Here is a 22,236-nt window from a genome sequence, read left to right on the forward strand (position 1 = left end):
TGTACCCGCAAACAAACCAAAAATCCCGAAGGACAACAGGGCGGGTGCTGGGTCTCCCAATAAGAGCTAGAAGAAAAGGAATTTACGGTAAGTAACAAAATTCCCTTCTTCTTCAGCGCTCTATTGGGAGACCCAGACGATTGGGACGTCCAAAAGCTGTCCCTGGGTGGGTAAAGAAATACCTCATGTTAGAGCTGCAAGACAGCCCTCCCCTACGGGGAGGCAACTGCCGCCTGCAGGACTCTTCTACCTAGGCTGGCGTCCGCCGAAGCATAGGTATGCACCTGATAATGTTTGGTGAAAGTGTGCAGACTCGACCAGGTAGCTGCCTGGCACACCTGTTGAGCCGAAGCCTGGTGTCGTAATGCCCAGGACGCACCCACGGCTCTGGTAGAATGGGCCTTCAGCCCTGATGGAACCGGAAGCCCAGCAGAACGGTAGGCTTCAAGAATTGGTTCTTTGATCCATCGAGCCAGGGTGGCCTTAGAAGCCTGCGACCCTTTGCGCTGACCAGCGACAAGGACAAAGAGTGCATCCGAACGGCGCAAGGGCGCCGTGCGGGAAATGTAGATTCTGAGTGCTCTCACCAGATCTAACAAATGTAAATCTTTCTCATACCGATGAACTGCATGAGGACAAAACGAAGGCAAAGAGATATCCTGATTAAGATGAAAAGAGGATACCACCTTCGGGAGAAACTCCTGAATGGGGCGCAGCACAACCTTGTCCTGGTGGAAGACCAGGAAGGGAGCCTTGGATGATAGTGCTGCCAGCTCAGACACTCTCCGAAGAGATGTGATCGCTACCAGAAAAGCCACTTTCTGTGATAGTCTAGAAAGTGAAACCTCCCTCAGAGGCTCGAAGGGCGGCTTCTGAAGGGCAACTAGTACCCTGTTCAGATCCCATGGATCTAACGGCCGCTTGTACGGGGGTACAATATGACAAACCCCCTGCAGGAACGTGCGCACCTTAGGAAGGCGTGCCAAACGCCTCTGAAAAAAGACGGATAGCGCCGAGACCTGACCTTTAAGGGAGCTGAGCGACAAACCTTTTTCTAACCCAGATTGCAGGAAAGAAAGAAAAGGTAGGCAATGCAAATGGCCAGGGAGACACTCCCTGAGCAGAGGACCAGGATAAGAATATCCTCCACGTTCTGTGGTAGATCTTAGCGGACGTGGGCTTCCTAGCCTGTCTCATGGTGGCAACGACCCCTTGGGACAATCCTGAAGACGCTAGGATCCAGGACTCAATGGCCACACAGTCAGGTTCAGGGCCGCAGAATTCCGATGGAAAAACGGCCCTTGGGACAGTAAGTCTGGTCGGTCTGGTAGTGCCCACGGTTGGCCGACCGTGAGCTGCCACAGATCCGGATACCACGCCCTCCTCGGCCAGTCTGGAGCGACGAGTATGACGCGGCTGCAATCGGATCTGATCTTGCGTAGCACTCTGGGCAAGAGTGCCAGAGGTGGAAACACATAAGGGAGCCGGAACTGCGACCAATCTTGCACTAGGGCGTCTGCCGCCAGCGCTCTTTGATCGCGAGACCGTGCCATGAAGGTTGGGACCTTGTTGTTGTGCCGTGACGCCATTAGGTCGACGTCCGGCACCCCCCAGCGGCGACAGATTTCCTGAAACACGTCTGGGTGAAGGGACCATTCCCCTGCGTCCATGCCCTGGCGACTGAGGAAGTCTGCTTCCCAGTTTTCTACGCCGGGGATGTGAACTGCGGATATGGTGGAGGCTGCGGCTTCCACCCACATCAGAATCCGCCGGACTTCCTGGAAGGCTTGCCGACTGCGTGTCCCCCCTTGGTGGTTGATGTATGCCACCGCTGTGGAGTTGTCCGACTGAATTCGGATCTGCTTTCCCTCCAGCCACTGCTGGAAGGCTAGTAGGGCAAGATACACTGCTCTGATTTCCAGAACATTGATCTGAAGGGTGGACTCCTGCCGAGTCCACGTACCCTGAGCCCTGTGGTGGAGAAAAACTGCTCCCCACCCTGACAGACTCGCGTCTGTCGTGACCACCGCCCAAGACGGTGGTAGGAAGGATCTTCCCTGTGATAATGAGGTGGGAAGAAGCCACCACTGCAGAGAGTCCTTGGCCGTCTGGGAAAGGGAGACTTTCCTGTCTAGGGATGTTGACTTCCCGTCCCATTGGCGGAGAATGTCCCATTGAAGTGGACGCAGATGAAACTGCGCAAACGGAACCGCCTCTATTGCCGCCACCATCTTCCCGAGGAAGTGCATGAGGCGTCTTAAGGAGTGCGACTGACTTTGAAGGAGAGACTGCACCCCAGTCTGTAGAGACCGCTGCTTGTCCAGCGGAAGCTTCACTATCGCTGGGAGAGTATGAAACTCCATGCCAAGATACGTTAGTGATTGGGTCGGTGACAGATTTGACTTTGGGAAGTTGATGATCCACCCGAACGCCTGGAGAGTCTCCAGTGCAACATTCAGGCTGAGTTGGCATGCCTCTTGAGAGGGTGCCTTGACCAGTAGATCGTCCAAGTAAGGGATCACAGAAAGTCCGTGAGAGTGCAAGACTGCTACCACTGCCGCCATGATCTTGGTGAACACCCGAGGGGCTGTCGCCAGACCAAATGGCAGAGCTACGAACTGAAGATGGTCGTCTCCTATCACGAAGCGTAGAAAGCGTTGGTGCTCTGTAGCAATCGGCACGTGGAGATAAGCATCTTTGATGTCTATTGATGCTATGAAATCTCCTTGAGACATTGAGGCAATGACTGAGCGGAGGGATTCCATCCGGAACCGCCTGGCGTTCACATGCTTGTTGAGCAGTTTTAGGTCCAGAATAGGACGGAAGGAGCCGTCCTTTTTTGGAACCACAAAGAGATTGGAGTAAAATCCTCGCCCCCGTTCCTGAGGGGGGACAGGGATCACGACTCCTTCTGCTCTTAGAGAGTCCACCGCCTGCAGCAGGGCATCTGCTCGGTTGGGGTGTGGGGAGGTTCTGAAGAACCGAAGTGGAGGTCGAGAACTGAACTCGATTCTGTACCCGCGAGACAAAATGTCTGTTACCCACCGGTCCTTGACCTGTGACAGCCAAATGTCGCAAAAGCGGGAGAGCCTGCCACCGACCGAGGATGCGGAGGGAGGAGGCCGAAAGTCATGAGGTAGCCGCTTTGGAAGCGGTTCCTCCATTTGCTTTCCTGGGGCGTGAGTGAGCCCGCCAGGAATCTGAGCTCCCTTGTTCTTTCTGAGTCCTTTTGGACGAGGAGAATTGGGCCTTGCCCGAGCCTCGAAAGGACCGAAACCTCGACTGCCACTTTTTCTGTTGAGGTTTACTTGCTCTGGGCTGTGGTAAGGAAGAGTCCTTACCCTTGGACTGTTTTATGATTTCAGCCAATGGCTCACCAAACAGTCTGTCTCTGGATAATGGCAAGCTGGTTAAGCATTTTTTGGAACCAGCATCTGCTTTCCAGTCCTTTAACCACAAGGCTCTGCGCAAAACCACAGAATTGGCGGACGCCATAGCGGTACGGCTCGTAGATTCTAGGACAGCATTGATAGCATAGGTCGCAAACGCAGACATTTGCGAAGTTAGGGACGCCACCTGCGGCACTGCTGGATGTATGACAGCATCCACCTGTGCTAAACCAGCTGAAATAGCTTGGAGTGCCCACACGGCCGCGAATGCTGGAGCAAACGACGCGCCGATAGCTTCATAGACAGATTTCAACCAAAGGTCCATCTGTCTGTCGTTGGCATCTTTAAGTGAAGCGCCATCCTCTACTGCGACTATGGATCTAGCCGCAAGCTTGGAAATTGGGGGATCCACCTTTGGACACTGGGTCCAGCGTTTGGTCACCTCAGCAGGAAAAGGGTAACGGGTATCCTTAGAACGTTTAGAGAAACGCTTATCTGGATGAGCGTCGTGTTTCTGGATCGATTCTCTGAAGTCAGAGTGGTCCAAAAAAGCACTTAATTTACGCTTGGGATACAGGAAATGGAACTTCTCCTGCTGTGCCGCTGCCTCCTCTTCAGAAGGGGCTGGGGGAGAAATATCCAACAGTCTATTAATTGCCGATATAAGGTCATTAACCATGGCGTCACCATCAGGGGCATCCAGATTGAAAGGAGCCTCAGGATTAGAATCCTGATCCCCGTCCTCAGTCTCATCACAGAGAGACTCCTCTCGCTGAGACCCTGAGCAGTGTGAGGACGTGGAGGGTCTTTCCCAGCGAGCTCGCTTAGGCTGCCTGGGACTGTCATCTGAGTCAGAGACTTCAGCCTGTGATGCTTGAGACCCCCTTGAAGTACGGATTAGTTCCAACTGAGGGGGACCGGAGAGCATAGACACAGCAGTGTCCATGGTCTGAGTAACTGGCCTGGACTGCAAGGTCTCCAGGATTTTTAACATAGTCAGAGACATTTTGTCAGCAAAAACTGCAAAGTCTGTCCCCGTCACCGGGGCAGGGTTCACAGGCGTCTCTGCCTGGACTACCACCACATTAGGCTCTGGCTGACGGAGTGCCACTGGGACTGAACATTGCATACAATGTGAGTCTTTGGAGCCTGCCGGTAGATCAGCCCCACATGCAGTACAAACAGTGTACACAGCCTGTGCCTTGGCACCCTTGCGTTTTGCGGATGACATGTTGCTGCCTCCTCAGAGCAGTACAGGGTGTCCAGCCAAGAAGCGACCTTACAGTGCAACTATATATATATATGGTACTAAGAAAAAAGTACACTAATATAACACTGAGGCACAAGTGGGGCCAGCACTAAAGTGCAGCTTACCGCCCGCTTAGGAGCGGGTGTGTGGTCGCCGAAATCCCTTTAGTCTGGGTCTCCCAGAGCCTGCTGCCTTTCCCCAGCCAGACCGCATGTGTAATGGCTGCCGGCGTCCTTGTGGAGAGGGGGGGCGGGCCCTGTGCGTATACAGACGAAGAGCGGGAAGCCTGCTTCCCACTGTGCCTAGTGAGAGGGCTGGAGCATGTAAATAAAGCTCCAGCCCTCGGCGCTGCCAATTGAGCAGCGTCTCTCCCCTACCCTGATTGACAGGGTGGGGGCGGGAACGAAGCGGCGCTAGGCCGCAGAAGCCGGGGGCTAAAGTTAGAAGCGCCGCCGCCGTAAAAGCGCGGTCGGCGCAAGTCCCCGGCGCACCACAAGTCGCAGCTGCGCCGCCGCTCCAGTAGCGGTCGGCGCAGTAGTTCCCAACATGTAACGTCACTCAGCAAAGCTGCAGTGACCTAACCCCAGCGCACAGCGCTACTGTCCCCGGCGCACTATAACGCTCAGCAAGCCTTGAGAGTGTCCGTGCCTGCCGGGGACACAGAGTACCTGAAAGTTGCAGGGCCTTGTCCCTGAACGGCACTCCCGCTCCAAATCCAGCAGGTTCTATGGGTCTGTGGATGGAGCCCGGCCTCAGGGCTTGGAGGCCGGTAAGATCCCACTTCCACAGAGCCCTAAGGGGATGTGGAAGGAAAACAGCATGTGGGCTCCAGCCTCTGTACCAGCAATAGGTACCTCAACCTTACAAGCACCACCGCGGGTGAGAAGGGAGCATGCTGGGGGCCCCATATGGGCCCTCTTTTCTTCCATCCGATATAGCCAGCAGCTACTGCTGACTACAAACAGTGGAGCTATGCGTGGATGTCTGACCTCCTTCGCACAAAGCAGAAAACTGGTGAGCCAGTGATCCCACTGGGGGTGTATAGCCAGAAGGGGAGGGGCCTTACACTTTTTAGTGTAATTGCTTTGTGTGGCCTCCGGAGGCAGTGCTATACACCCTAATCGTCTGGGTCTCCCAATAGAGCGCTGAAGAAAGTGAATTGAAGTGAACCAGCCACGAGCCGTTCTGGGTACATATTGATAATCCCTGTCTAATCATTCCTGTATACACTAGCATAGATAAAGAGATCTTTAGAAAAAAAGAGAATTTTGTTTACTTACCGTAAATTCTTTTTCTTATAGTTCCGACATGGGAGACCCAGACCATGGGTGTATGCTACTGCCCCCCGGAGGACACACAAAGTTACTACACTCAAAAACGTGTAGCTCCTCCCTCCTAGCATATACACCCCCTGCCAGCCAGATCTAGCCAGTTTAGTGCAAAAGCTGAAGGAGGACATCCACCCACAAGAAGAGACGGAGTAAAATCCGGCAGAACCGGAACCTCTGTCTACAACAATAACAGCTGGTGAAGACACACGGAACAAGAAAACCTGCCAACAGGCAATAGGGAGGGTGCTGGGTCTCCCATGTCGGAACTATAAGAAAAAGAATTTACGGTAAGTAAACAAAATTCTCTTTTTCTTTATCGTTCCTTTATGGGAGACCCAGACCATGGGACGTTCCAAAGCAGTCCATGGGTGGGAATAAACAGACACTGAGAAGCAGGCAAACCTAACTTCACAAATGGGCGACAGACGCCGGAAAAATGCGTCTGCCCAAGCCCGCGTCTGCCAAAGCATGAGCATGCCTTGGGTAGTGCTTCGAAAAAGTATGCAGACTAATTCGAGCTGGAGTCTGACAGACCTACTGAGCCGTAAACTGGTGCTTGAAAGCCCAAAAAGGCGCCGACAGGTCTGATCAAATGTGCTCTGATCCCCGGCGGGGAAGGCACTTGAGTACACTTGTAGGTCTCGGAAATGGCCGACCTAAGCCAACGAACCAGGGTCGGCATAGATGCCGAGAGACCGCTACGCTGACGAACAGTCAGCACCAGAGAGGTGCACCGCCTAATAACGGCGGTGCGAGACACATAGATCCGGAGCGGCCGCACCAGATCCAGGATATGCAACGCTTTCTTAAGCGATGAATAGGAGCCGGACAAAAGGAAGGCAGGAAAATTGCCCCGAATAAGGTGGAAGCAGTAACCGCCTTAGGGAAAAAGTCCGGAGTCGGATGAAGACCACCTTGTCTTGATGCAAAAGACCAAAAAAAGGGGGTGACTCCGAGGGAGTGCAGCCAGAACTCTCTGGCGGGAAATGATAGCCACTAGAAAGAGTACTTTCTGTGAAAGACACAACAAAGAAACCTCCCGAAGATGGCGCAAAGGGGGGTTTCCGGGAACCGGGAGGACCGGATTAAGGTCCGAGGTCTCCATAGGCCGCCGGAAGGCGGAATGATGTGGGATGCGCCCTTAAAGGAGCGCACCGGAGCCAGCCGGACGATTCGCCGCTGGCACATACTGACAGAGCCGAGACCTGTCCGTTAAAGAGGGATAGTCCTAGCTGTAGACCGGACTGTGGAAGGGACAGGAGGGTCGGCAAGGCCAAAAAAAGGTCAAAGGACACTTTGGAGCTCGAGTCATAGTGGAGATGACTTCAGGAAGGATATCAGAAGTCGCTAAGATCCAGGACTCAAGAGCTACGCCGTCATTCTGAGAATCCAGAATTCTGACGGGGAAAAAACGGACCTTTTGAGAAAAGGTCTGAACGGTCCGGAAGATGCGAAGGCAACCCAAGGAGCAGGTCAGAGTACGAAGCCTGCTTGGGTCAATCTGGAGAATGACCCGACGGCCCCCGTTACCGATCTTGCGCAGGACTCTGGACAAGAGGTAGAGGGGGAAATTCGTAAAGAGACAAAGCTGGGATCAAACATGAACCAGTGTGGCTACCGCAAAACCTGAGGATTGTGGACCACGGTAGGACAGCAGAAATAGCCTGCCTCGTAGTTTTCACATCTAGCATGTGAACTGCGGATACGGTGGACTAGGAGTCCCTTGTCCACTGAAGGATGTTGAGCCGCCATGATTGCCAGGCGGCTGAGTGTCCCGCCTTGGAAGCTGGTGTAGGAAAACGCTGTCACGTTGTCCGACTGGACTCGAATGTGCCTAGCCGCCCACAGATGGTGAAGGCTTAGAGGGCAAGAAATACAGCCCTGATTTCCAGCACATTGATCCAGAGGGCTGATTCGGACAGAGTCCAAGCGCCCTGCGCTCCACGGTGGAGATATACTGTTCCCAAGGCGGATAGGCTAGCATCCTGGTGAGGATCACCCGGAACGGACCAGAAAAGGAGCGCCCCTGAGACAGAGTGGCCGAAGCCACCACTGAAACGAGCCCCTGGTCAGTGGCGAAGCCACCACCCCGTGGGAGGAGTGAGTTCGCTAGTACAGCGGAAAACATCCAGTCTCAGAGGACGCAGGAAAAACTGGGCAAGGAACCACTTCCATTGACGCCCTGAGAACCTCTGGTTCGAGGTCAGAGTGGACTTGGACAGAAAGACAAGCCACCCGATAGGTCAGAGTGGCGAGAGTGAACGAAGCACTCTGCTAAGAGTCAGCACTGGATGAAAACCCAACAAGAAAACCGTCCAGGGCCAAAGATCACTGCCAAACCCTAGGGGGGCAGGACCCTGATCACAGCTGCCCCAATGAGGATACTGGAGGAGCCTTGTCTGACCCCAAGGGAAGAGCCACGAATTGGACCACTCCGATTATCAAAACGCAGTCAACGCTGGTGTGAAACTGCGATTGACTCCTGCCGATAGGCATCTCTGATGCCGATGGTTGCTAGGGAATCTCCATGGAGTCTTGATTGATCCGGTGAAAAAAAACACACGGAACAAAACCAAGACTCAATGAGAAAACGCCACACCTGACTATGCTTGAAAAGCTAAAGATCCAGGTCGGAAGCACCGCCCTCTTCGGGGACTAGGAATAGATTTAAGCAAAAATCTCAGAACCGTTCCCAGACGGGAACCGGTACAATTACTCCATTGGCCTGCCAGGAATGCCACGGCCTGTGAGAAGGTGGCGGCCTTGGAGCAGGGAGGAGATGACAGAGAAAAACTGTTTGGCGGGTGGACAGAAGTCCATCCTGTAGCCAAGGGAGATAAAGTCTCGCCCCCACTGAACGGAGACGTGTTAGAACCCTACGTCGCCAGTGGAGAGAGCCTGCCACCGACCAAGGAGGTTGTTGGCGTGGCTAAATAGCTCGGAGGAAGCTGACTCAGTGACAGCATCTCCTGCGGCCTTCTGAAGACGCAGCTTCGAGCTATTTGGTTCTATGGACCTAGGCTGACCTAGAGGACGATCAGACGGAGGAACGGAAACCACCGAAACCTCAACTGATTCCTGTCCTGGACAGGTGCCCTGGTTTAGGTTTGTGGCAAGGAAGAACACTTCCCGCCAAGAGCTTCCTTAATTTCACTCAGTTGGTTCCGAGGAAACTGGTCTCACCAAGTGGGAGCCCAGCAGGGAACCTCCATAGAGGCATCTGCCTTCCAAATCCGAAGCCACAGGAGCCTGCGGATAGCGAGGAAGGGAGCCCAGATCACCGCCGTGCGGCGTCCAGCATGGCAGACCTGGTATAGGATGAAAGAACTGAAGTCTGTAAGTTCAGGCAACCGTTTTGGCATAGAGTCCCTGTGGGAGGATGCATCTCCTCCAGAGAAGCAGAGAAGGTACAAAAAAAAAAAACCGCACTGCTGTAAGCTGAGGGGAAGAAAGCTCCTGCCGTCCTCATACCGACTTGGCCCAAAGGACAACCGGGCGGACCGCAGAACCGTAAGTGAGGAGCCATCAGGCACTGACATAACGGCCCGGGCTGAGCCACCTGAGGTGAATGAGCCCACTACTTGACCACCGTTGGTGGACAGGGGAAATCCAGTCCTCAGAATCACGCTTCATGGGAAGCGATCAGAGCGGACCCTGGCTGGTCCCAGGGGCCTGAAAACTGGAGAGGTTAAGGAACACACGTTGTGTTCACCTACATAAGGTAACACCGGCGGATTGAGGTCCAGTACAAAATTAATGTACCGTAGGATCCATATAGAGGTGCCGTCCGCCACTGATACAACTATCTGGGCTGAAAGTCTAGACACCGGAGTGGCTACCCTTGGCGGATGAGTACACTCCTTGACCACCTCAGATGGGAGGGGGAGACAGGCAGCAGAACTCCGCTGTGGGGTCTGCAGGATAGGCTGTGGGCTTGGACGCAGCGGGCTGAAAACTGGAGTGGCGAAAGAACACACTCCTCGTCATGTTTAAAGCATACTGATGCATTTCTGCCAGCGGGGAACACTTCCCCGATCAGGCGGATGGAGGTCCAGTAAAAGAATAATGGACGTAATCCAATCATTCGCATCTGCGTCACCTACGGACGGATCGTCCGAGCCCGTGGTAGAGACATCCTCCTCGTCCAGCGAGTCAGCTCGTAATCGGAGCTGCAGGACGGGGAGGACAGGGGACCCTGCGTCTCCCTGTCAGGAGGACGGGGTCTGTGTCCAGAAGGAGAGTCCCTTGTGAGCTTTGCTGAGCGAAGCAGAAAACGCCCTGAGAAGGGGGCTGCATGCTCAGCAGATGCCGGGACAGCCGACCCCTGGAGATTCCTACGGGGGTCAGCCACCGAACCGGAGCAGCTGGAGGAACCATTAATGAGCTCCAATGTATAGCCGTACGAGACTACCTGCAGGGGATAATAAAAACAGCCTGCAGTCTCGCTCTGTGACATGCTGCAGAGGTGGGGGCTCTGTCTGGAATGGCTAGAATACCCAAGACAGAGGTTCAGCCTGGGAAGAATCCCGGCTGAGGCATCTTGCTACTATCCACCACATAAGAACCGTTACAGTGTGTCGGTTCAGGCATATAAGGTTACATGCAGAACATGTAGAGCTTTGCTGCTAGAGTAAGACATGCTGCTGAGGAGGAGATTCTATGATAAAGAATTAACTCCTTCATGCCCTGAGAGTGAATAAAAGTGCACAACCAGAGGTTGTGACTTATCAGGCCGCTATATGTGTGCCCTCCAGATTCCAGCCTGGACCCCCAGCCAGATATTCCCTCCCTCTGCTGCAGAGCAGCCAGCGCCGTCCAGTGTACTAAGACGCTGAGAAAATGGCGCCAGAGCGAGGGGGGGGGGGGCGGGGGTTAACCCAGAAGCGGGAATCGGAGGGCGAAGGAGATGTACAGGGGAGGGAATCATCTCCTCAGATAGGAGTGTCCTCCCCTGTGCAGAGCGGCCGGCGGGCGGCTCTGCAGCGTCCCCCTGCATGTCTGACATGCAGGGGAACGAAACGAAACTAGGCCGCGGCTGAAGCCGGGGCCTAGAGTTATACATGCGGCCGAGAATCAGGCAACATCGGCGCGGTTCCCAGTAAAAAACCGTGGAACCGGCCGGAAACACAGTAAAAAAAGCAGCATTATCAAGCATCACTGTCCCCCACATTAAAAGTGCCCCACATTGCAGAAAGGACCCTCTGAATAACGTCTCTATACTTAGCTTTGAGACGCAGGGTCCAGTCCCTGGTGGGGTGGGGGTCCAGTGCTCCTTCCAGCAGGGTCCTGCACAAGGGCTGCGGATGGAGGCCGGTCTCCTGCAAGGCAGAGAGAACCGTGTTGGCTCCAACTTCAAGCCAGAGCCCCAGCATGGGATGGTGAAGGAGCGCGGCATGAAGGGCTCCTGCCCTGAATCAACCTTAACAGCACTGCCGCCAGGGGAGTGTGAAGGGACATGCCGGGGGTCCAATGGACCCACTTTTCTTCTAAATCTTTAGAAAAAAAAAAAAAAATAAAAAAAAATCAACTTTTCTTCCAAAGAGAATACATGTGTGTGCCTCCTGACACAAAGCAAAAAACTGGCTAGATCTGGCTGGCAGGGGGTGTATATGCTAGGAGGGAGGAGCTACACGTTTTTGAGTGTAGTAACTTTGTGTGTCCTCCGGGGGGCAGTAGCATACACCCATGGTCTGGGTCTCCCATAAAGGAACGATAAAGAAAGTATTTCTAAACATCTTTTTTAATATGCTAATGAGCTTGGGGGCATTGCTTCCCTTGCTAGTTGCCCCTCGTTAGCATGTTAGTACGTCCCTGTGGGCATGCTGTCATGCTAATTAATGTGCAGCATCACATGATGATCTCACTCATCTCGCCGCATCCGATGCTGGATTTTGGCTCAGTGCACATTACCCTGGAGATTTGGTCATTCGCACTACTTCAGTTTGAAGCGAGGACGTGTACACCCGGCTTTAGGCTATGTTCACACTAGAAAAATGATTTTTCTTAAGAAATTTCGAGAGTGAAGGATTAGCGCACCTGCGTTAAAAAACGCACCAATAACGCAGGTGCGTTTTTGGTGCGTTTTCGTTGCGTTTTTCATGCGTTTTTGGTGCGTTTTCTTTCATGTTGGTCCCTGCATTTTTAATGCCTTTACAGCAATAAAGCACATTGAAAATAAAAAAAAAAATAATAGGAGAGGGATAGAGGGATAGATAGATAGAGGGATAGATAGATAGAGGGATAGATAGATAGAGGGATAGATAGATAGAGGGATAGATAGATAGAGGGATAGATAGATAGAGGGATAGATAGATAGAGGGATAGATAGATAGAGGGATAGATAGATAGAGGGATAGATAGATAGAGGGATAGATAGATAGAGGGATAGATAGATAGAGGGATAGATAGATAGAGGGATAGATATTCCAGCTTTATTTATGATGTTTCCCCCCAAACACTGCACTTCTCGCGGCCGGTAGTGTGTTCACATCACCGGCCGTGAGAAATGTCCTGTAGTTACCCGCAGCCTCGCTCAGGAGCTGCATTCAGCAGTCGCTCACTGACCCGTGGAGAACTGTCACACGCGGCTGGAGCAGAGCTGGAAGCATCGGGGGACATCGCTGTGGATTACGTCGGAGCTGTGTCTGGGAGGGGTTAATACAGTGGAGAAAGAGGGGCTTTTATTCAAAATAAAGGATTTTTCGGTGTGTGAGTGTTTCTTTACTTTCACTTTCAGATTAGTGACGGCGTGTCATAGACGCTGCCATCACTAATCTTGGACTTAGCGGCAGCTATTAGTTGCCGTTAACTCCATATTACCTGGATTGCCCCAGCATCACGGCATCTGGAGGAGCCGGTAACACGCCGGGACTGTCTCATAATGGATGCGACAGTCCCGAGGCAGCTGCGGCTGATATTCTCGGCTGCGGGAGGGGGAGGGGGCATTAACCCTGTCCCTCGCTCTCCCCAGCCTGAGAATACCGGGCCGCCGCTGTGTGTTTACCCGGCTGGAAGGTAAAAATACAGCGAGCACACGCTTTTTTTTTTTTTTCTCTTCTCCTTCCTCTTCCTGTTCTAGTGACATCACTTCTCTGCAAAACGCAGTGCAGGGAAGTACACTGTCTTAAAAACGCGAAATAACGCGGGAATAACGCAGGAATAGCGCACATCACTTGCTACCTGCGTTATTTCATGATTACATTACAGTCAATGGAGTGAAATAACGCAGTTAGCTGCAGAAAAGAAGTGACATGCTCATTCTTTTTCTTAAGAAAATCTACTGAAAGAATTTTCTTAAGAAAAAAACGCAGTGTGCGCACAGCTAATTTTTTTCCCCATAGGTTTTGCTGGGGAATGTCTGCAGAAAGGTTACAAGAATTTCTCAAGAAATTTCTGCAGCAAAAACAGACCAAAAACGCAGGTAAAAAACGCAGTGTGTGAACATAGCCTTATAGTGTGCATGACCCAAACTCCGGGGTCATGGGCACTGAGCCAAAATCCAGTGTCAGACGCGGAGAGGTGAGTGAGATCAGCCTGTGATGCTGTGCATTTATTAGCATGTTAGCACACCCACAGGGGCATACCAACATGCTAATGGGGCCGACTAGCAAGGGAAGCAACTCCCAGGGGACTAGTCCCTGCACTAATTAGCATATGATAAAAGTTCTTTAGAAATACTTTTTCTAAAGATCTTTTTATCTATGCCAGGGTATACAGGGACAGTTAGGCAGGCATTAGCAGTATGCACCCGGAACTGCTCGTGGCTCTGAGTGTATACTGCACCTCACAGGTTCACTTTAAGTGAAGTGCAATTTATGTAGTCAGGATGCAGCTGGAAGTATGCAACTCGCACAATTGTGGTCACATGACTGCCTGGCATCACCGGAGAATCCTGACAGCGTGCGGTGCACAGGATGGAAGAATTCGGTTGTCTTCAGTCAGACTACATATGTTTGCAGAAGAATGGACAACCCCTTTAAGGTAATGCATGAATTGCAATACCAACACAGGTAATCAAATTTGCAGTTATTCAGTGAGTTATCTGAGATTTTCATAGACGCATAGACTTGTATTGGCGAGTTTCAATCAGGACGACAGTAAGAAAAATGGAGGTCTGCATGATTTTTGCACAAACTGTCCATAAAAAAAGAAAAAAAAAAAACCAAAACTACACGGACATGTAAACAGCCCAATAGATTATGGATATGTGTTCTATCCATGAAAACCACTGAAAGAAACCGTACATGAAACACAGACAAGTGAATGAGGCCTAATGACCGCGCGGACCCCTCGCTGCTGTACCAGCGGCGACACCGCGGACCCCTCGCTGCTGTACCAGCGGCGACACCGCGGACCCCTCGCTGCTGTACCAGCGGCGACACCGCGGACCCCTCACTGCTGTACCAGCGGCGACACCGCGGACCCCTCACTGCTGTACCAGCGGCGACACCGCAGAGTTTTTAAAAGTAGCGAGACCACAGATACTTTACTATACGAGCAGTGAGACTACGGATTCTTTACTATACGAGCAGTGAGACTACGGATTCTTTACTATACAAGCAGTGAGACTACGGATTCTTTACTATACAAGCAGTGAGACTACGGATTCTTTACTGTACGAGCAGTGAGACTACGGATTCTTTACTATACGAGCAGTGAGACTACGGATTCTTTACTATACGAGCAGTGAGACTACGGATTCTTTACTATACGAGCAGTGAGACTACGGATTCTTTACTATACGAGCAGTGAGACTACGGATTCTTTACTATACGAGCAGTGAGACTACGGATTCTTTACTATACGAGCAGTGAGACTACGGATTCTTTACTATACGAGCAGTGAGACTACGGATTCTTTACTATACGAGCAGTGAGACTACGGATTCTTTACTGTACGAGCAGTGAGACTACGGATTCTTTACTGTACGAGCAGTGAGACTACGGATTCTTTACTATACGAGCAGTGAGACTACGGATTCTTTACTATACGAGCAGTGAGACTACGGATTCTTTACTATACGAGCAGTGAGACTACGGATTCTTTACTATACGAGCAGTGAGACTACGGATTCTTTACTATACGAGCAGTGAGACTACGGATTCTTTACTATACGAGCAGTGAGACTACGGATTCTTTACTATACGAGCAGTGAGACTACGGATTCTTTACTGTACGAGCAGTGAGACTACGGATTCTTTACTGTACGAGCAGTGAGACTATGGATTCTTTACTATACGAGCAGTGAGACTATGGATTCTTTACTATACGAGCAGTGAGACTACGGATTCTTTACTATACGAGCAGTGAGACTACGGATTCTTTACTGTACGAGCAGTGAGACTACGGATTCATTACTATACGAGCAGTGAGACTATGGATTCTTTACTATACGAGCAGTGAGACTACGGATTCTTTACTGTATGAGCAGTGAGTGGTACTCTCTGCCACATGTGATGCCAGATTCATTGAACAAGGTAATGTAGCCCTGGATGTCATGTTATGGCCTGTAGTGTGATGGGCCGTCACTGCAGGGAAGCAGTCCGATTAGGGACTATGGAAGCAGTGTCTCTAATACAGGGTCTTCCTTAGGACACACAATAGGCCGGCGCTGAGAGACCCTTATATTTCTGGGACTCTCATCCTCCATAATCCCGGCCAATGACATCCCGCACGCCGGCCCCTTGCACACACGAGACCCGCTGACCTCTGCGGTACCGCACGGCTCCCAGCTGCGTCTCCATACAGGCCGGGGCCCTCAGCGGACTGCCCCACGGACTCGCTTTGCTCATTTCTCCCCACACGTGCAAGTTCCTCGGAGCTGAGTGCGACCCTTCCCAGCGAGCACCGCGCCTCCAGGACCCGCCCACCATACTGACACCACGCCCGCTAGCGTACCACCTGCCCTCTGATGTATTATTAAATACACGGCAGCTAGGGTGGAGACGAATAACAACGTTATAAGTGTAGAGTGGTTACAAGGCCCGATAGTATACGGAATCATTGTGCAGCCGCTATAAGAGCCATACCTCCCTCTTTCTCACTAATAAATGGGGCGCTTTTGACAGTTCCCTCACTAAAGATGGCGGATTGGACATTTTTGCCGTAAAGTGAGGCGTGAAGTCGTCAGAGCTGGGCGTGTCGTGCGCCATCTTGATCCTTGGGCTCTTGTCAGGGACACTGAGGGCACCGGTGTGACCGGCTGTCTGCGTCTTCTCCGAGCTCCTGCCTGCAGCCCCGCGCCATGCTGTCCAGAGCCTCCCTAGTGACGGGTGAGTGGTGCGGGAGCCACGGTGTATGCCGGGAGAGGGGGGGGGGTGTATGTCCCGCAGTGCTGTGTGCGGGGCCCGTGCTGGCGCTGCTGACACCGGGCGCACTGTGCTGCCGTGTGACCTTGTCAGGTCGGAGCTCAGCCAATAGAAATAAAGGGGGGTTCTGCATGAAGGGTCGGCCTAGTGAAAGTCCCACTGATTCCCACAACGGGGCTCTTAGACCGGAGGGACCTGATCCTGGGACCCCCAATCTCTACAGTGCGACCCTTATATCCCTATTACAATGGAGCAGCATTGCAAATGCTCCACTGTGCCGATCTGCAGCCCCATAGGGAATCCATAGAGCGGCGGGGGTTCATGAGCGAAGTGTATGGGGGGCTGCCAGGGGGGTGGTCTGGTGCTCGCTTTATAAGCTTATAAATCCTTTTTCTTTCTAGTTGCCACCTTAAAGAAGTCTGCTCCAGCCACGGCCGGGTGAGTACGGTATAGTAAGTAGATTGTTGGCGGGTTTAGGGTCTGTTCACACTAGTGATGATGGACCCCGAGACCCCTTCACAGTTCACCTTCTCCATGTTTGGTGGTCCCGTCACGGCTTGCATCCGAACCCCCCCACAAAACGGGATTCGGGTGTATGTACTGACAGATATTTACAATTTGCCTGAGGCAACTAAATCCCTAAACTAAAGACTGATCAATTAATATATAACTTTTAATTAAATCATTAAGAGATAGGACAGACAACGTTAAAAGCGCTGAGCACTGTGGTCTACCTTACTTTACATGAGCAGTCATCTGAATACTAAGATATGTCCAAATGGACTAACCAGTCCTTGTTCTCTGACTGACTCCTATGTTATTTGTGTAATATGTAATGACCACTGTGTTCATGTATTAGCCTCGGCCCCCTGATGACGCCAGTGTGGTGAAACATGTTGGGGAAGCTACTCTGTTTTTTAAATAGCGAACACAGTGGTCATTACATATTACACAAATAACATAGGAGTCAGTCAGAGAACAAGGACTGGTTAGTCCATTTGGACATATCTTAGTATTCAGATGACTGCTCATGTAAAGTAAGGTAGACCACAGTGCTCAGCGTTTTTAACGTTGTCTGTCCTATCTCTTAATGATTTAATTAAAAGTTATATATTAATTGATCAGTCTTTAGTTTAGGGATTTAGTTGCCTCAGGCAAATTGTAAATATTTGGTTGTTAACCCCTACGCTGACTGATAGAACAAGCTCTTAGTAGTTTATGTACTGACAGGGCCACTGATGTGGACGGAGTCACCGTGGGCTCTGACCTGCACTCTTTTACAGTGGCCCCAGGGTGACACAGTAATGATAATGTACACTTGCCTCTCGGCATTCCCCTCACCTCCTAGCCGTGTCTCCTGCCGGTCTCTTCACATAAACCATGTCACGTGGCCGCCGATCACAGAACAGTGAGGTCCAGGGGGAGTGGAGATCGCTTCCTAATTTATGCAGCGTCTGGAGGCCATTATAAGGGGTTGTCGTCTAGTAGTGGATTAGGCCGAGTTCACAGCGTGAGATTTTTACCTCAGTAGTTGTAGCCAAAACCGGGAGTGGGTGATAAATACAGAAGTGGTGACGTGTTTCTATTAGGTCTAGGACACACGACGAGAAATGCGGTGCGAGTGGAGTGCGATAAAACATTGCATTACACTCGGATCAATATCACTGCGAGTGCAGAGTGAGAATCGCAATAGTCAGCAACAGAGGAGGAGATAAATCCCCCCCCCCCGCAGCTGTGGTCTGATCGGACCACCGTTTCATGACACTCAGCTCCCGCTGTGCTGTGAGTGTGAGCCGATTGTCATGCGAGGACCGCACTAGTGCCCCGTGTGGCATCAGCCTATAGTTTTCCTTTTATTGTTCCACCCCTGATTTTGGCTACAAACACTGAGGAAGAAAAACTCCCCAAATGCACGTGGCCTTACAGATTTAAGGAATATTCATCCACAGCTTTTGTTCTGGACTTTTCTGCATCTAAGAATCTGTTCCCATCGTGGGCATAAGATTATTTCTGTACCTGGTGCCAGGCCCATTCACAGTCCAATAAAGACGGTGGTTTCCAAGTCTTAAGGGCGCTTTACACGGTAGCGATATCGCTAGCAATTTGTAGCGATAGCGAGCGTGTATGTACCCGCCCACGTCGCGCATGCGATTGTTTGTGATCGCTGCCGTAGCGAACATTTATCACTACGGCAGCGTCACACGCACTTACCTGGTCGTCGTCGTCGCTGTGACTACCGAGCAATCCCTCCTTCAAGGGGGAGGGACGTTCGGCATCACAGCAACGTCACCGCAATGTCACTAAGCGGCCGGCCAATCAAAGCGGAGGAGCGGAGATGAGCAGGACGTAACATCCCGCCCACCTCCTTCCTTCCTCATTGTGGCCGGAGGCAGGTAAGGAGACGGTCCTCGCTCCTGCAGTGTCACACAGCGATGTGTGCTGCCGCATGAGCGATGAACCACCTGGATAAATAACCCTTACCGATTTTTGAGTTTGGGACGACCTCTCCATGGTGAACGATTTTCACCATTTTTGAGGTCGCTTAAGGTCGCTGGTCAGTGTCACACGCTGCGATATCGTTAATGATGCCGGATGTGCGTCACTAACAACTTGACCCCGACGACAAAACATTAACGATATCGTAGCGTGTAAAGCCCCCTTTAGTGTGATGTGACCACTGCAGACAATCACTATCCTCAGTTGTCATCACTAGTGTGTGCCGATATAAAGCAGTATACTGGCCTGAGCAGTCCCCTGGAGCTTCCCTGGTCTCCTGCCTGTCTCTGTATAGTGACTTTCAGTGATCACCCGTGTCCTTGTAGGTGAGTGTATATGGCGAGAAGGTCATCAGGCAAGTCTCTGCATTGAGAGATGGTTGCTAAGATAGATATCATTATTTTATTTTTACTTATTTAACCACTTACTGACTTGATATGCATTTTCTTCACAAGTTGCTCTATGGAGCAGGCTCGAGAGCGAAGCCTGCCAGATAATGGAGCTGATGCCAAAAGAGATGTATAGCTGGCATTGCCTTGCAACAGCAGCCAGAGCGAGCTCTGTGCGCTGCTATTAATCATTTACATGCTGCTGACAATCGGCACAGTTGATGTCTGGCTCTTGTCAGCCCCGTGATACAATAAAGAGCAGCCAGTAGGTTACCATGACATGGCTTTATGTACCCCAGTTCTAGTTCCCTAATTTTTTTTTTGTTTCTTCCTCCATCAGAATCGTTAACACATGTCGGCCATTCCACACCGGACAACCGGCCCTGGCCCCTTTGCCGCCCCTACCAGAGAAACCAGGGAAAGTTCGCCATGGCTTGATTCCTGAAGAGTTCTTTCAGTTTCTGTATCCCAAAACTGGAGTCACAGGTATATAATGCATTTACATAAACTATTGTTTGGAAGTGTTTGATTCTAATTAATTTGCTATACATGGGTGTAAAACCATTTTGGCCTTACAGCCCCCAGCCATCACTGCAGAGCTCGAAGTGCTATGCTCATTGGCCACCATCAGTTTTCATGGGAGATGAGTGGTCATGGCTCGGAGCTGAGATCTACTATCACAATAATAATAATAATAATAATAATTAATAATTAATTAATAAATATCTATATATTTTTTTATTCTTTTAAATATCTGGATAATTTGGCTTTTTTCATTTTTCCATTAGAGCTGAGGAAAATAGACTGTCTTAAGTATATGAACCACTTAAGATTATTTTTTATTAGGTATTATTATTTTTTTTTTTTTTTTTTTTTTTCTCATGTGTAGGCCCTTATATGTTTGGGACTGGTCTTCTTGTCTACCTCCTGTCTAAAGAAATCTACGTCATAAATCATGAAACCATTTCCATGCTCTCGATGGGAGTTGTCAGCATCTATGCAATCAAGAAATATGGCCATAAAGTAGGAGAATTTGCTGACAAACTTAATGAAGTAAGTGATGCCATCAAATGTCTCCTTTCAGCTTATGTGTAATGCGGTATGAATTGTATAAGTAGATATTGTTAGCTTTCTTTAAAGTATCACTTATTGGTTAATCCTATGTAAATGTATAAAGTGCAGCTGCATTAATACACCCAGCCTTCGCCATCTTCCCTGGTTGCCAGTGCCGCTCCTGTCCGCTTATCACGTGTGACTTCTTTTCCCCTTACTGGGGTATGCTGGGCTGTGTGAGCCGGACGTTGTCTTGTTCTGATGCTCCACAGACTAAAGCCCGCTACACACGCTTCAATATATCTCACAATCCGTCGTTGGGGTCAAGTTGTAAGTGACGCACATCCGGCATCGTTTGTGAGGTATCTGCGTGACATCTACGTGCGATCAGGATTGAACGCAAAACCGTTGATCGCAAACGCATCGTATCATTCTCTAGAATTGAGCGTTTTGTTGCACGAACCTAGTCAATTGTAACGTGTGACATCCCTCATACGATTTTGGTGTCTGATGCTATGTGCGCAGGTGTGCGCTCTGCACCGCAGCTTAAAAAAGGTCCGCTTCAGAGCGCAGCTGAAAAGCTGCGTTCTGAAGCGCCTCACAATGTCTGTCATTCACTAATCTCTGTCAGTCGGTCACTATCTCTGTCCCTCACTCTGTCCATGTCAGTCTATCCCCCTCTCTCATATACTCCCCGATCCCCGGCGCTGCACGGCGTTCACACTGCTCCGGCGGCTTTTACTGTTTTGAAAAAGCCGGCCGCCCATTAAACAATCTCGTATTCCCTGCTTTCCCCGCCCACCGGCGCCTATGATTGGTTACAGTGAGACACGCCCCCACGCTGAGTGACAGGTGTCACACTGCACCCAATCACAGCAGCCGGTGGGCGTGTCTATACTGTGTAGTGAAATAAATAATTAAATAATTAAAAAAAAACGGCGTGCGGTCCCCCCCAATTTTAAAACCAGCCAGATAAAGCCATACGGCTGAAGGCTGGTATTCTCAGGATGGGGAGCTCCACGTTATGGGGAGCCCCCCAGCCTAACAATATCAGCCAACAGCCGCCCAGAATTGCCGCATACATTATATGCGACAGTTCTGGGACTGTACCCGGCTCTTCCCGATTTGCCCTGGTGCGTTGGCAAATCGGGGTAATAAGGAGTTATTGGCAGCCCATAGCTGCCAATAAGTCCTAGATTAATCATGTCAGGCGTCTCCCCGAGATACCTTCCATGATTAATCTGTAAATTACAGTAAATAAACACACACACACCCGAAAAAATCCTTTATTAGAAATAAAAAACACAAATATATACCCTGGTTCACCACTTTAATCAGCCCCAAAAAGCCCTCCATGTCCGGCGTAATCCAGGATGCTCCAGCGTCGCTTCCAGCGCTGCTGCATGGAGGTGACCGGAGCTGCAGAAGACACCGCCGCTCCGGTCACCTCCACGCAGGTAATGAAGACAGCCGCGCGATCAGCTGCTGTCACTGAGGTTACCCGCTGTCACTGGATCCAGCGGTGGCCGCGGGTAACCTCAGTGACAGCTCAGCTGATCGCGCTACTCACCTCAGTTGCTGCGTGGAGGTGACCGGAGCGGCGGTGAGTAGCGCGATCAGCTGAGCTGTCACTGAGGTTACCTGCGGCCACCGCTGGATCCAGTGACAGCGGGTAACCTCAGTGACAGCAGCTGATCGCGTGGCTGTCTTCATTACCTGCGTGGAGGTGACCGGAGCGGCGGTGTCTTCTGCAGCTCCGGTCACCTGCATGCAGCAGCGCTGGAAGCGACGCTGGAGCATCCTGGAGTACGCCGGACATGGAGGGCTTTTTGGGGCTGATTAAAGTGGTGAACCAGGGTATATGTTTGTGTTTATTTCTAATAAAGGATTTTTTCGGGTGTGTGTGTTTATTTACTGTAATTTACAGATTAATCATGGAAGGTGTCTCATAGACGCCTGACATGATTAATCTAGGACTTATTGGCAGCTATGGGCTGCCAATAACTCCTTATTACCCCGATT

At 51.0% G+C, this 22,236-nt stretch overlaps 2 protein-coding genes across 2 annotated transcripts in view; one reads left to right on the top strand and one right to left on the bottom strand.

Annotated features, from left to right (window-relative positions):
- WDR77 (WD repeat domain 77) overlaps positions 1-15,834 on the bottom strand; it is a 95,558-nt gene extending 79,724 nt beyond the window's left edge. Inside the window, exon 1 of the mRNA XM_075335575.1 lies at positions 15,676-15,834. Coding sequence (XP_075191690.1) covers positions 15,676-15,760 — 85 coding nt within the window. The 5' untranslated portion in view covers positions 15,761-15,834. The remainder of the gene's footprint in view (positions 1-15,675) is intronic.
- Positions 15,835-16,103: 269 nt separating this feature from the next.
- ATP5PB (ATP synthase peripheral stalk-membrane subunit b) overlaps positions 16,104-22,236 on the top strand; it is a 54,145-nt gene continuing 48,012 nt past the window's right edge. The window contains exons 1-4 of the mRNA XM_075335576.1: positions 16,104-16,240; positions 16,678-16,714; positions 19,502-19,647; positions 20,051-20,214. Of these exons, the coding sequence (XP_075191691.1) occupies positions 16,213-16,240; positions 16,678-16,714; positions 19,502-19,647; positions 20,051-20,214 (375 nt within the window). The 5' untranslated portion in view covers positions 16,104-16,212. The remainder of the gene's footprint in view (positions 16,241-16,677; positions 16,715-19,501; positions 19,648-20,050; positions 20,215-22,236) is intronic.

The sequence above is a fragment of the Anomaloglossus baeobatrachus genome, chromosome 2 (assembly GCF_048569485.1).
Source record: "Anomaloglossus baeobatrachus isolate aAnoBae1 chromosome 2, aAnoBae1.hap1, whole genome shotgun sequence".
Classification (NCBI taxonomy): domain Eukaryota; kingdom Metazoa; phylum Chordata; class Amphibia; order Anura; family Aromobatidae; genus Anomaloglossus; species Anomaloglossus baeobatrachus.